Consider the following 12,885-nt stretch of genomic DNA (forward strand, 5'->3'; position numbering starts at 1 on the left):
CTCGACTTTCTGCCGGCTCCTGGCTTCCTCCATGCAAGAACAAGTGGATAGGTAGCTATGTATGTGATTTATGAACCAGACCGGAGTGAGTTAGAGATATAAGACATTCGCAGTACACTTAAAAATCTCACAAGCTTGCAGGCTGCTATATCAAGCCATTTTCTTCTCTTTCAAGGTATTGTTCGTCTCTGTCAAACTCTCTGCCAAAGTTACCCACTCAAGGCATAACTCGACCAAGTGTACACCCATCTCCATTAATTCTTTATTTAATTCCCATATATGTTTTCTCTTTATATGAACAATTGTGTTTCACTGTGGGACACATAATCAGAGCAACAAGAAGAATGGAATATGTGTAGCACAGACTGGATTGAGGCTTTGTACTCCATTAAATAAGACTTCTACCAACTTGCGCTATTTTCATTCATATGATGAAAAGACTGCAGATCCCATACCAGAGAAGACATGCAGATGACAAGATGAAAAGATAATGCTCAACATCATATCTCTCATCAGGGAATAGCAAATGAAAATAACAAGAAAATACAACAGCATGCCTATTTAAATAGCTAAAACTCAAAGCATTGACAACATGGCTAGGATGCAGAGCAAAAGGGATTTTCATTCACTGCTGGCAAGAATGCAAAATGGTACAGTTTGGAAGACAGTTTGGCAGTTCCTTAGAAAACTAAACATACTCTTACCATATGATCCAGCAATCACACTCCCTGGTATTTACCCAAAAGAGCTAAAAAATCAGGTCCACACAAAATCTGCATATGGTTGTTTAAAGCAGCTTTATTCATAATTTCTAAAACTTGGAAGCAATCAAGATGTCATTCAATAGGTAAATGGATAAACTGTGCTATATCCACACATTGGAATATTGAAAAAAGTATTGTGTATTACATATATATGGAATCTAGAAAAATGGTACTGATGAATGAATTTGTAGGGCAGGAATAGAGATTCAGGCATAAAGAACATACCTGGGACACAAAGCGGTAAGGAGAGGATGGGATGAATTGAGAGAATAGCATTGAAACATGTATATTCCCATATGTAAAACAGATTGCTAATGAAAATTGTTGTAAAACACAGGGAGCTCAACCTGGCGCTCGGTGACAACCTAGAGGCGGGGATGGTTGGTGGGGGGAGGTTCAAGAGGGAGGGGACATATGTATACTTATGGATGATTCACGCTGTTGTATGGCAGGAGCCAACACAACATTATAAAACAATTATCATTCAATTAAATATAAATTAAAAAAATAAATGAGTTATCAAACCATGAAAAGAATGGAGGAACTTCGATCACATTATTGAGTGAGACTAAATCTGAAAGGGCCACATACTGTAAGATTCCAACTGCATGACAGTCTTGAAAAAGCCTATGTATGGATACAGCAAAAAGACCAGTGGTTACCAGTAATCTGGGAGAAGAGATGGACAGATGTAGAGATGAACATGTGAAGCACAATGGATTTTTTAGGGCAGTGAAACTACTTTGTGACACTGTAATAGTCCATATCTATATTAGAGAATACATGTCATTATGTATTTGCTCAAAATCACCCAAAGTAAATTAGAGTGAACCCTCATATAAAATGAACTGTAATATAAACTATGGACTTTAATTAATAATAATGCATCAGTACTGGCTCATCAGTTGTAACAAATGTACCACACTAATGTAAGATGTTAATAATAGGGAAAATTGGAGAGAGGATGAGGGGTGTATATGAGAACTCTGAACTTCCGCTTAATTTTCTATAAACCTAAACTGCTCAAAAATAAAGCCTATTAAAAATAGCTTTTAAAAGAATGCAAATGATTTGCCTGTTTTTTCTCTCCTTGTTTTGTTGTCCTCTCTTGCGTCTAACTTTCTTTCCGAGTTTTAGCAGTCATTCAGAGCTTCTCCTGAATTAACTGATGTCACACCTTCTACTTGAACCATCTCTCTCTCTGATGGCTCCTGGAACAAGAGCCTATCTGAACATTACTCGATTACATGTGCCATTTGAAAATGGCTGTCTTTATATTGTCTTTATTTATGATTTTCTCCATCTGCCTTTATTTCATTTCTTTTCTCATAGTACAGCTGATTCAATAATATAGAGCCAATAAAAATGATTTCCCAAAGATTATGATTTCACATGTTAAATTATGCAAAATACCAATTAGTTCAATAGTTCTTCTAGAAGATGAGAACCTTTTGGTTAGGTGCAAGGGCATATCAGAAGCAATAGACATTACTTTTGGTATCACTGTTTTAAGTACTCATGTTCCCTCCACTCTCCTTACTGGGTTATTTTTAATTTTTATAAGGGAAGCGAAGTGAAAGTGGCTCAGTCGTATCCAACTCTGCAACTCCATGGACTGTAGCCTGCCAGGCTCCTCTGTCCATGGAATTCTCCAGGCAAGAATACTGGAATGGGTAGCTGTTCCCTTTTTCAGGGGATTTTCCCAACCCAGGGACAGAATCCGAATCTTCCGCATTGAAGGCAGATTCTTTATCATCAGTACCACCAGGGAAGCCCAAGAATACTGGTGTGGGTAGCCTATCCCTTCTTCAGGGGATCTTCCTGACCCAGGAATCGAACTGGGGTCTCCTGCATTGCAGGTGGTTTCTTTACCAGCTAAGCTACCAATTGTTATATATCTTCCTTTAAATAAAGTACTTTATTATTGCTTAGGTATTTGGGGATTAAATGCAAATTCCTTTATTTTTCATCATTTTAATTCATTCTAAAGTGTCAAGTGTAAAATTCCCATGAAGAAAATTAGAAAAAATCTCTACCTGATGACTCACTGGCACCTCTTACTCATACCCCATGATATGCTTGTGATAGGAAAGATGTATTTTCCTGGGTCCACTTCCCCAGTGCTTCTGTTATTAAGGAACTCGCTAATGCACCTCATGCGACGAGTTGACTAACTGGAAAAGACTCTGATGCTGGGAGGATTGGGGGCAGGAGGAGAAGGGGATGACAGAGAATGAGATGGCTGGATGGCATCACCGACTCGATGGACATGAGTTTGAGCGAACTCCGGGAGTTGGTGATGGACAGGGAGGCCTAGTGTGCTGTGATTCATGGGGTCACAAAGAGTCGGACACGACTGAGTGACTGAACTCGGAGAAGGCAATGGCACCCCACTCCAGTACTCTTGCCTGGAGAATCCCATGGACGGAGGAGCCTGGTAGGCTGCAGTCCATGGGGTCGCGAAGTCGGATACGACTGAGCGACTTCACTTTCACTTTTCCCTTTCATGCATTGGAGAAGGAAATGTCAACCCACTCCAGTGTTCTTGCCTGGAGAATCCCAGGGACGGAGGAGCCTGGTGGGCTGCCGTCTATGGGGTCGCACAGAGTCGGACACGACTGAAAGGACTTAGCAGCAGCAGCAGCAGCAGAGCAACTGAACTGAACTGAACTGAACTGAATGTGCCTTTATATTAGGAAGCCTGGAGGCTTCCACTCTCCCATTCCAGAAAGATCCACTGTCCAGTGTCATCATTCAAACTTAAATCAGAGATTGAAAGGCTTCCTTTCCTCCTAAAAGGATTCAAAGCATATCACACTTCCCCGATAACCTAATCAGAACGTCAGCACCTCACCCTATCCGTCTCTCCCCACCTTTTCTTATATAACAACAAAAGGCAGAAAAAGACCTCAGTATGTGCTGCTCCACAGAACTCTTAATCTCAGTCCGCACTGGGTCTTTTATTTTACAAACCAGATGCACGTTCAGTTGCTCACTTGTGTCCAACTCTTTGTGACCCTATCGACTGTAGCCCTCCAGGCTCCTCCAGTTCATGGGATTATCCAGGCAAGAACAGTGGACTAGGTTCCCATTTCCTTCTCCAGGGTAGCTACTTATAATTTGCGTTAGGAGTGATCGGTGTTATCACAGTCCACTGAGCTATTAAACCTTCACAAATCCTGAGCATTTGATTTTTGGACCAAATAATCAAGAAGCTCATAATAAAACTGGAGCACTAACTGTGCTATGTATGCTAAGAAAGACGAGCAGGAAAATAGGACACAAATTGTAGATTTTTATTTATTTAGATAATTACCTAGGATGTTAAACAAATCATATACCACACACATTTCTACTGTGAATACATTTAATTTGGAAAGTGCTGGTGACAATGATAACTGCAAGAATGTGAAAGCTTAGATTCCGAAAAAATCTTAAGACACTATACAAAGTAAAGTATAAAAATTACATTTATATAATTCACCCTGAATTTGCAGCTCAGAATAATTTGATGGTCTTTGGTCCACGCTGTCTATATGTAAAAGCCAAAGTAATTAAATAATAGAAAAAGACAAGTCTACAATAAAACATTTATTTCTAGATTTGGTTTGTTTGTCCTGGTGTTCCTTAGTTGGATACAATAGATAAATGTGTGGATCAGTAAAACTCCTTCAAGTTATAACATTTTTAGGAGAGAAAAACGTAAAGAATGGGGAAAAAAACTAACATTTTTTAAAATATAGTCACTATATTCTAGGTACGTGGCTAAACACTAGTTACTACCTTTTAAAACTCTACAAATGCCCTCTAATTTCAGAACCCTTGTCACCAATCTAAGTTAAGAAAATAAATCAGAGTTTAAGTAATTTCACCAATAAGGAAGAGGCAAGATTTAAAATTATTTGTCTGATTTCAAAGTCCATAATCTTTCCATTCCACAATGCTGCTTCTAATTTGTTGGAATATCTAGCACTATAATTGTATCAATGTGCAATTTATAGTGCATTTACAAAAAACAGATCCTTTACGGAAAGCTAAGGCACTTTATTAGACTTACTATAGGTCATAAAATTAAATAACCATTCTATTATATAATAAAATAATAGTAATAATACACCTTAACATTTATTGAAGTCCCAATATGTATGAAGTACTCTACAAGTATATACATATGTTATTATACTTAATCCTCAGAAAACCCCTACAGAATACAAGATGTTTATCCATACTGGGGATGAAAGAAAATATTCAGGGTGATAAAATAATTCCATAGGTACCATGAAAAAAACATTTTGATCTATGTTATTCCAAATTAGTGTGGATCATCTGTCCATCCTGTCCATCCCTGGACAGTCTGTCCATCCCTCCCTCTGCTCCATCTCTATCCTTCATTTGATAAGCAAATGTGTCACATTCCAAATTAAGACAAATTATAACCACAACTGAAGTGCAATTTTTTTTTTTAAGATAATATCAACCTTATGTTCCTACAACCTGGAATAACATTCCTCTCGCCTATGTTATTTAATGAATGGTAAGACTATGATGGAATGCAAAAGTAGAAAGTCAAGAAACACCTGGAGTAACAGGCAAATTTGGCCTTGGAGCACAGAATGAAGCAGAGCAAAGGATAATAGCGTTTTGCCAACAGAACGCACTGGTCATAGCAAACACCCTCTTCCAACAACACAAGAGAAGGCTCTACACATGGACATCACCAGATGGTCAACACCGAAATCAGACTGATTATATTCTTTGCAGCCAAAGATGGAGAAGCTCTATACAGTTAGCAAAAACAAGACCAGGAGCTGACTGTGGCTCAGATCATGAACTCCTTATTGGCAAATTCAGATTGAAATTGAAGAAAGTAGGGAAAAACCATTCCGATATGACCTAAATCAAATCCCTTATGATTATACAGTGGAAGTGAGAAATAGATTTAAGGGACCAGATCTGATAGATAGAGTGCCTGATGAACTCTGGACGGAGGTTCGTGACATTGTACAATAGACAGGGACCAAGACCATCCCCATGGAAAAGAAATGCAAAAAAGCAAAATGGCTGTCTGAGGAGGCCTTACAAATAGCTGTGAAAAGAAGAGAAGCGAAAAGCAAAGGAGAAAAGGAAAGATAAAAGCGTCTGAATGCAGAGTTCCAAAGAATAGCAAGGAGAGATAAGAAAGCCTTCCTCAGCGATCAGTGCAAAGAAATAGAGGAAAACAACAGAATAGGAAAAACAAGAGACCTCTTCAAGAAAATTAGAGATTCCAAGGGAACATTTCATGCAAAGATGGGCTCGATAAAGGACAGAAATGGTATGGACCTAACAGAAGCAGAAGATATTAAGAAGAGGTGGCAAGAATACACAGAAGAACTGTACAAAAAAGATCTTCACGAACAAGATAATCACGATGGCATGATCACTGACCTAGAGCCAACATCTTGGAATTTGAAGTCAAGTGGGCCTTAGAAAGCAGCACTATGAACAAAGCTAGTGGAGGTGATGGAATTTCAGTGCAGCTATTTCAAATCCTGAAAGATGATGCTGTGAAAGTGCTGCACTCAATATGCCAGCAAATTCAGAAAACTCATCAGTGGCCACAGAACTGGAAAAGGTCAGTCTTCATTCCAATCCCAAAGAAAGGCAATGCCAAAGAATGCTCAAACTACCAAACAATTGCACTCATCTCACACACTAGTAAAGTCATGCTCAAAATTCTCCAAGCCAGGCTTCAGCAATATGTGAACCGTGAACTCCCAGATGGTCAAGCAGGTTTTAGAAAAGGCAGAGGCACTAGAGATCAAATCTCCAACATCCGCTGGATCATGGAGAAAGCAAGAGAGTTCCAGAAAAACATCTATTTCTGCTTCATTGACTATGCCAAAGCCTTTGACTGTGTGGATCACAACAATCTGCGGAAAATTCTGAAAGACATGGGAATACCAGACCACCTGACCTGCCTCTTGAGAAACCTGTATGCAGGTCAGGAAGCAACAGTCAGAACTGGACATGGAACAACAGACTGGTTCCAAATAGGAAAGGGAGTACATCAAGGTTGTATATTGTCACCTTGTTTATTTAACTTATATGCAGAGTACATCATGAGGAACGCTGGGCTGGAAGAAGCACAAGCTGGAATCAAGATTGCTGGGAGAAATATCAATAACCTCAGATATGCAGATGACACCACTCTTATGGCAGAAAGTGAAGAGGAACTCAAAAGCCTCCTGATGAAAGTGAAAGAGGAGAGTGAAAAGGTTGGCTTGAAGCTCAACATTCAGAAAATGAAGATCATGGCATCTGGTCCCATCACTTCATGGGAAATAGATGGGGAAACAGTGGAAGCAGTGTCAGACTTTATTTTTTTGGGCTCCAAAATCACTGCGGATGCTGATTGCAGCCATGAAATTAAAAGACGCTTACTCGTTGGAAGGAAAGTTATGACCAGCCTAGAGAGCATATTAAAAAGCAGAGCCATTACTTTGCCAACCAAGGTCCGTCTAATCAAGGCTATGGTTTTTCCCGTGGTCATGGATGGATGTGAGAGTTGGACTGTGAAGAAAGCTGATCGCCGAAGAATTGATGCTTTTGAACTGTGGTGCTGGAGAAGACTCTTGAGAGTCCCTTGGACTGTAAGGAGATCCAACCAGTCCATTCTAAGGAGATCAATCCTGGGTGTTCATTGGAAGGACTGATGCTAAAGCTGAAACTCTAATACTTTGGCCACCTCATGTGACGAGTTGACTCACTGGAAAAGACTCTGATGCTGGGAAGGATTGGGCGCAGGAGGAAAAGGGGACGACAGAGAATGAGATGGCAGGATGGCATCACCGACTCAATGGACATGAGTTTGAGTGAACTCTGGGAGTTAGTGATGGACAGGGAGGCCTGGCGTGCTGTGATTCATGGGGTCACAAAGAGTCGGACACGACTGAGCGACTGAACTGAACTGAACTGAAGACTATGATGGCTATTTTTTCATATACTTTGCAGAGCATTTTATATTAGTATAGAAAGTAAAAAGGATAATACCTGTTTTTATTTTAAACTGATGAAACAATTATTTTATGTGTAATTAACCATGTAAAGCACACAGCGACAGTCATTAATAGCACTGTCTTGCACCGGATGAACCCAGGTCAAAAGTGCTTAATGTGAGAATTTCCTTGAAAAAAAAACCTCAGAAATAGTTATATATGCATCTTCATCACCTGATTCTGAAATATGGCTACTGTGTAGCTAGGGAATAGCTGAAGCTGCAATACTTTGGCCACCTGATGCAAAGAACTGACTCACTGTAAAAGACCCTGATGCTGGAAAAGATCGAAGGCAGGAGGAGAAGGGGATGACAGAGGATAGATGGTTGGATGGCATCACCGACTCAATGGACATGAGTTTGAATAATCTCTGGCAGTTGGTAATGGACAGGGAAGTCCGGCATGCTGCAGTCCATGGGGTCACAAAGAGTTGGACATGACTGAACAACTGAACTGAAGTGTGTATCTATTTCTTGGATTTTAATGTAATTTCATTATTATAAGAATAAATTCAATTATTTCATTAAAACTTTTTTGAAAATATATATCTGCAGCCAAAATTGATTAAAGTTGGATGTATTTACCATTTTTTGTCTAACTCATGTTAAGTCAATCGTATTTTGTTCAATGCACTTCATTTGTAATTGCTATTCATTTGGCATAATTAGTCATAATTATTACTGAAACAATTCCATATTCAAGAATTTTTAAAAGTAAAAACCTGTCTAACACTTATCAGTAACAGTAAATTATTCACCTTCCAATAATGTAAGTTCTCTAACTCTGCATGCATGAAATATGTTTTTCAAGTATTAAAAGTTACCTTTTAACTGTACATAAAACTGTTGAAACATTTACTTTTATAATTTAATATCTTATATTTTTGGTTTTTTCTCTGTTGAAAAGCAACAATGTTGTGGAGAGACTTAAATACCACTTGGTTACTCACTGTATCAATAATATAACTTTCCCACTATCTGGTTTATTATTCAGTCAAGGTTCTATCTCTACCATTCTAGTTAAAATGTCTTTTCCCAAAAGAATTATCTCATTAGTTCCTCCTTTCACTTGATCTTTTCTGAAATATTTCATAATCCCTTTTCAGACTCTCAGAAATGCCTTATACTTTGTGCCCCCACCCCCTTCCGAAAGTATCTTCTTAACTTAGCACCTACGGGCATTTTCTTTGGACCTGTTCTGACCACACATTGTCAGGCTCGTTCAACAGTTTCTCTCTCACTGATGTTGTTGTAGTTAAGTTATGTCTTCCTTTTTTGCGACCTCATAGATTATAGCCCACCCTCCTGTATCCATGGGATTTCCCAGGCAAGAATACTGGAGTGGGTTGCCATTTTCTTTTCCAGAAGATTTTCCCAACCCAGGGGCTAAACCAGATTCTCCTCTACTGGCAGGATGATTCTTTACTGCCAAAGTCACCAGGGAAACCCCCTTCCACCCATTAGCCTATAAAATTACCCAATCCATAAAAACTAACCAAGTCATATCTCAGGGCCTCTTGCCTTCTGAGATGGCCCACACTCTGGTCTGTGGAGTGTGTTTTTCTCTAAATAAATCCACTTCTTACTTATCAATTGTCTCTCATTAAATTCTTTGGCCAGGAGGCAAGAACCTAAAATTTACTGGGGAACAGCTACTCTGCTCTAAGTTATAATGGCTTCCACTAACTTATAGATTAGATTCTAACATCTTTATCATAGGTTGAAAGTTTTGTTACAATCTGGCCCAACTCATCTCATTAGCATTAAATCCATTCATTCCCACCAAATATCCCAGACTTGAGCTACAATACTTATAAGACCTATGAATATTGTATTGTCATGCCTTACATTTTTATAGTTTCCTTCTATCAGCTATACAACTTCTTTGCTCTCATAGTGTTCTGTTCATGAGTATGGTATGCCATGTTGCAACTGTTGTATATTATTCAACTGGACTTTGTTGGGGGCAGGGAACACAACACCTAATCCTCTACACAATGACTTCATGTAAGTCACACAGTGAGTCCTCAACAACTCTTTGTTGTGAACTGACTTAAAACAAATTAATTAAAAATGCCTTATACATTAAGCTTTCATATAATATATACTATGTATCCTAAACCTTACATATTATGTACATATATATCTATATGTATATAAACATGTTACTATATTATAGATGAATATAGACACATACAGCTATGTTTATGGCGTATGTATGTGCATATGTGCACATATTTTAGGGTTGAAAAAGCCTTTAAATATCATCTTTCCTAATCAGCAAATATCACAAAACAGGAAACTAAGAACTAAATTCATTGAATGACCTTGCCAACATTCTAAAACTTGATAGTGACAGTGTTGAGTTCCTCTCTCAGCTCTTCATCCAGTGTACTTTTCACTAAATCACTTTAATCCAATGATCTCACCAATTATGTGATTCTAAATAATCTGTTCTACCAAGACCAAGCTTATCCCACCAGAATCTTGAATCAGACTGTCTCACCTCATTTTCTCTCCCAAATACTTGCCTGTCTCCTTACTGCCATCAAAGGAGGAACACTTAAGATTTTATCACCTCTGTATTTTCATTTACAGTGTATCCCTCTTCTTTAAATATTCCCTATTTCCTCTGATAACTATTCTCAGTTCCTTCATAGATATGGTAAAGTCTACTTTCCCTCCGGAAAAAAATTAAAAGGTTCTTATCTTGCTCTCCTGTTTAATTAACCTTTTTTTTCCCACCAAACCAAGGCTCACCATAAAAGAGATTACATTATCCTCATCATACTAGCTTATATTTGCCCATGCATATAACTCTAAAGTTTAAAGATTACATTCTCATCACTCACTCATTTCATCTTCATGATATGAGGAACAGTCAAGAGAAGGTCATATTTACAGGCAGATGAGCAAACTGGAGATCAAAATTTAAGTGACACTCCAATGTTCCTGAAGGGAGCAAGAGCTGGAACAGACACTGGAATCCAGGTCTCCATATCCTTGCTCTTCTGAGCTTTCCACTAGTTTAAACTGCTCATTGGCTTGTGTTTCCATCATGACATTGATATTGACACATATTGGCACCTCAGATTCTGTACAGTGAATGCTGCCTAGACTCATCTTTGATCTGAATTACTGCTCGGCTCTTAGTACTTTAAAAGTATAAATTTGAACCCTGGCTTTAGCTAAATCAGGGATCTTCAACTCTTTACTTTAAATTGAAAAAAAAAAAAATAATTTGATTTCATCTTTATCAACTAATCAGTTGATCGTTAAACTTCAAGTGGTAACAAGAGTGACTCACACTAATATCCAAAAGGCTTTTTTAAACATGTGTACATGTGTGTTATTTCATGCAACATTCTGAGGCAAATTATGTACTTTTGCTTTAGATAAGTTTCTATTCAATCTCAGTTCACTAAATTGCTACACAGATGCAACAAATCAGGATATCAATGTTATTGTAGCACAGACTAATTTGTCTCTGCCTTAGAGCTCTAAAAACAGCTGAAGTCAGGTCAGAGACACTCTCTGCAACTCATTTCTGATCCCATGACCAATAACATACCTTCCCTCCTCATATCTACTGCATCCTTCTCTTAATGTTCAGGCACTGCCAAGAAACTCTTAATTCATCCCTAGCCAGAAGCACTAAGCATAATGCTTCCCACTTTGTTCCTATAAACAAGAAGTTTCAGGTCAAATGAAGAATTCTCAGTGTCCTTTAGAGGAGAAAGGAGCCCCAGGAGAGGAGTGGTAATTCCTCATTTGGTATTGTTTTCCTGCCTGTCACTGCCCCACCAGGACCTCTAGTCAGCACTTTGCTGGGAGATTCCAAGGGGCAATTAGCTGCTTGCTTTTGTTGGCTGGCTGAAAACAAAGCAAAAAAATTTTTTCAAGACAGGAAAAGTTTAAACCTAAACATCCTAACAATTACACACTTTAAGAACCCCACAATTCACTCACTAAGAATTGAGCTTTACAAGGTCTCAGCCAGCTCATTGGCGCCCCATTTGCCTTTAACTGTTAGACATGCCCTCACTTGGCTTGTTTCCACGTGTCCCACATAAGCTACACTTAACAAATTTAACTCTGTGTCTGTGTATATCATGGCATGGAGCGAATTATTTGCCTTAACACAGAATAAAAACCGGGGCTAAATGTTTGCTTGCTCTTTGCCAGAAATATATTTAAGAAAGTCCTAACAGAATGAGAACACAGAGGTTAAAAATATTGCACTTAATTATGAAAGTGCAGCGCTGGTTGCCCTCATTAACTATGAAGCTGTGAGGGAAATATCATTCCAGTGACTCACTAATGCCTTTTAGTTATTAGGTTCTTCTCTGCTAACAGCCTCGGACACGACCTAATTTGCCTCCTAGGAATCATACTTTTTACCTTAGGATCCCAGCACACCCAGGTCATCAAGAAGCACAGGGGTCCCTCCTGAAGCCCAGCAGTTTCGTGATGTGGACCCAGATGTGAAGATGGGAAGCACCGGGGGACTCCATTCCACTTACCAGTCTTCCACAGATAGAGGATGGGTGCCTCCGCCTCGCCCGGCGCCGCAGCCCGGCAGGCGCCCGGGCACAGCAGCAGCAGGAGCAGGAGCGGCAACAGAAGCGGCAGGACGGCCGGGCGCCGGCCCGCAGAGCCCCGGCTCCGGGACGACGAGCGCCCCGCTGGCAGCCCCATGCCGCCCGCAGCCGCTCCAGGGTCCAGCTCCCTGTAGGGGACGCGGCGGGCAGGGAATTTTCCTTCGCCCTCGGAATGTCTTCCCAAGCACAGACGGCAAAGCTCTTTCCCGCTATTGTTCGTTTTCGTGTCAGATGAAAAGGAGGGAAAGCGCGTTTAACGCCGGGGAACAATAGCGTCTGCGGTGGCCGCCGCCGCCGCCGCCGGCGGGGATGCTGCTGCCGCTGCCATGCCGCGCAGAGTGGCAGGTCCCGGCGGCGAGGGCGGCAGCGCCCGCAGGGGCCCCGCTGACGGCAGGGCCTGCAGTCCGGGAGGCAGCGCCCCCGCCTCAGCCAGCCGAGAGGGAGGAGGGGGCGCGGGCGACCCGGCCCCGAGGCCGCGGGAAAG

At 40.3% G+C, this 12,885-nt stretch overlaps 1 protein-coding gene across 1 annotated transcript in view; it reads right to left on the minus strand.

The window, feature by feature from the left end:
• THSD7A (thrombospondin type 1 domain containing 7A) overlaps positions 1-12,621 on the minus strand; it is a 504,524-nt gene extending 491,903 nt beyond the window's left edge. Inside the window, exon 1 of the mRNA XM_055420502.2 lies at positions 12,324-12,621. Coding sequence (XP_055276477.2) covers positions 12,324-12,498 — 175 coding nt within the window. The 5' untranslated portion in view covers positions 12,499-12,621. The remainder of the gene's footprint in view (positions 1-12,323) is intronic.
• Between the last annotated feature and the right edge of the window lie 264 nt (positions 12,622-12,885).

This window comes from Moschus berezovskii, chromosome 3 (genome assembly GCF_049115385.1).
Source record: "Moschus berezovskii isolate FMDL1 chromosome 3, NW_MosBer_1.0, whole genome shotgun sequence".
In the NCBI taxonomy this organism is placed as follows: domain Eukaryota; kingdom Metazoa; phylum Chordata; class Mammalia; order Artiodactyla; family Moschidae; genus Moschus; species Moschus berezovskii.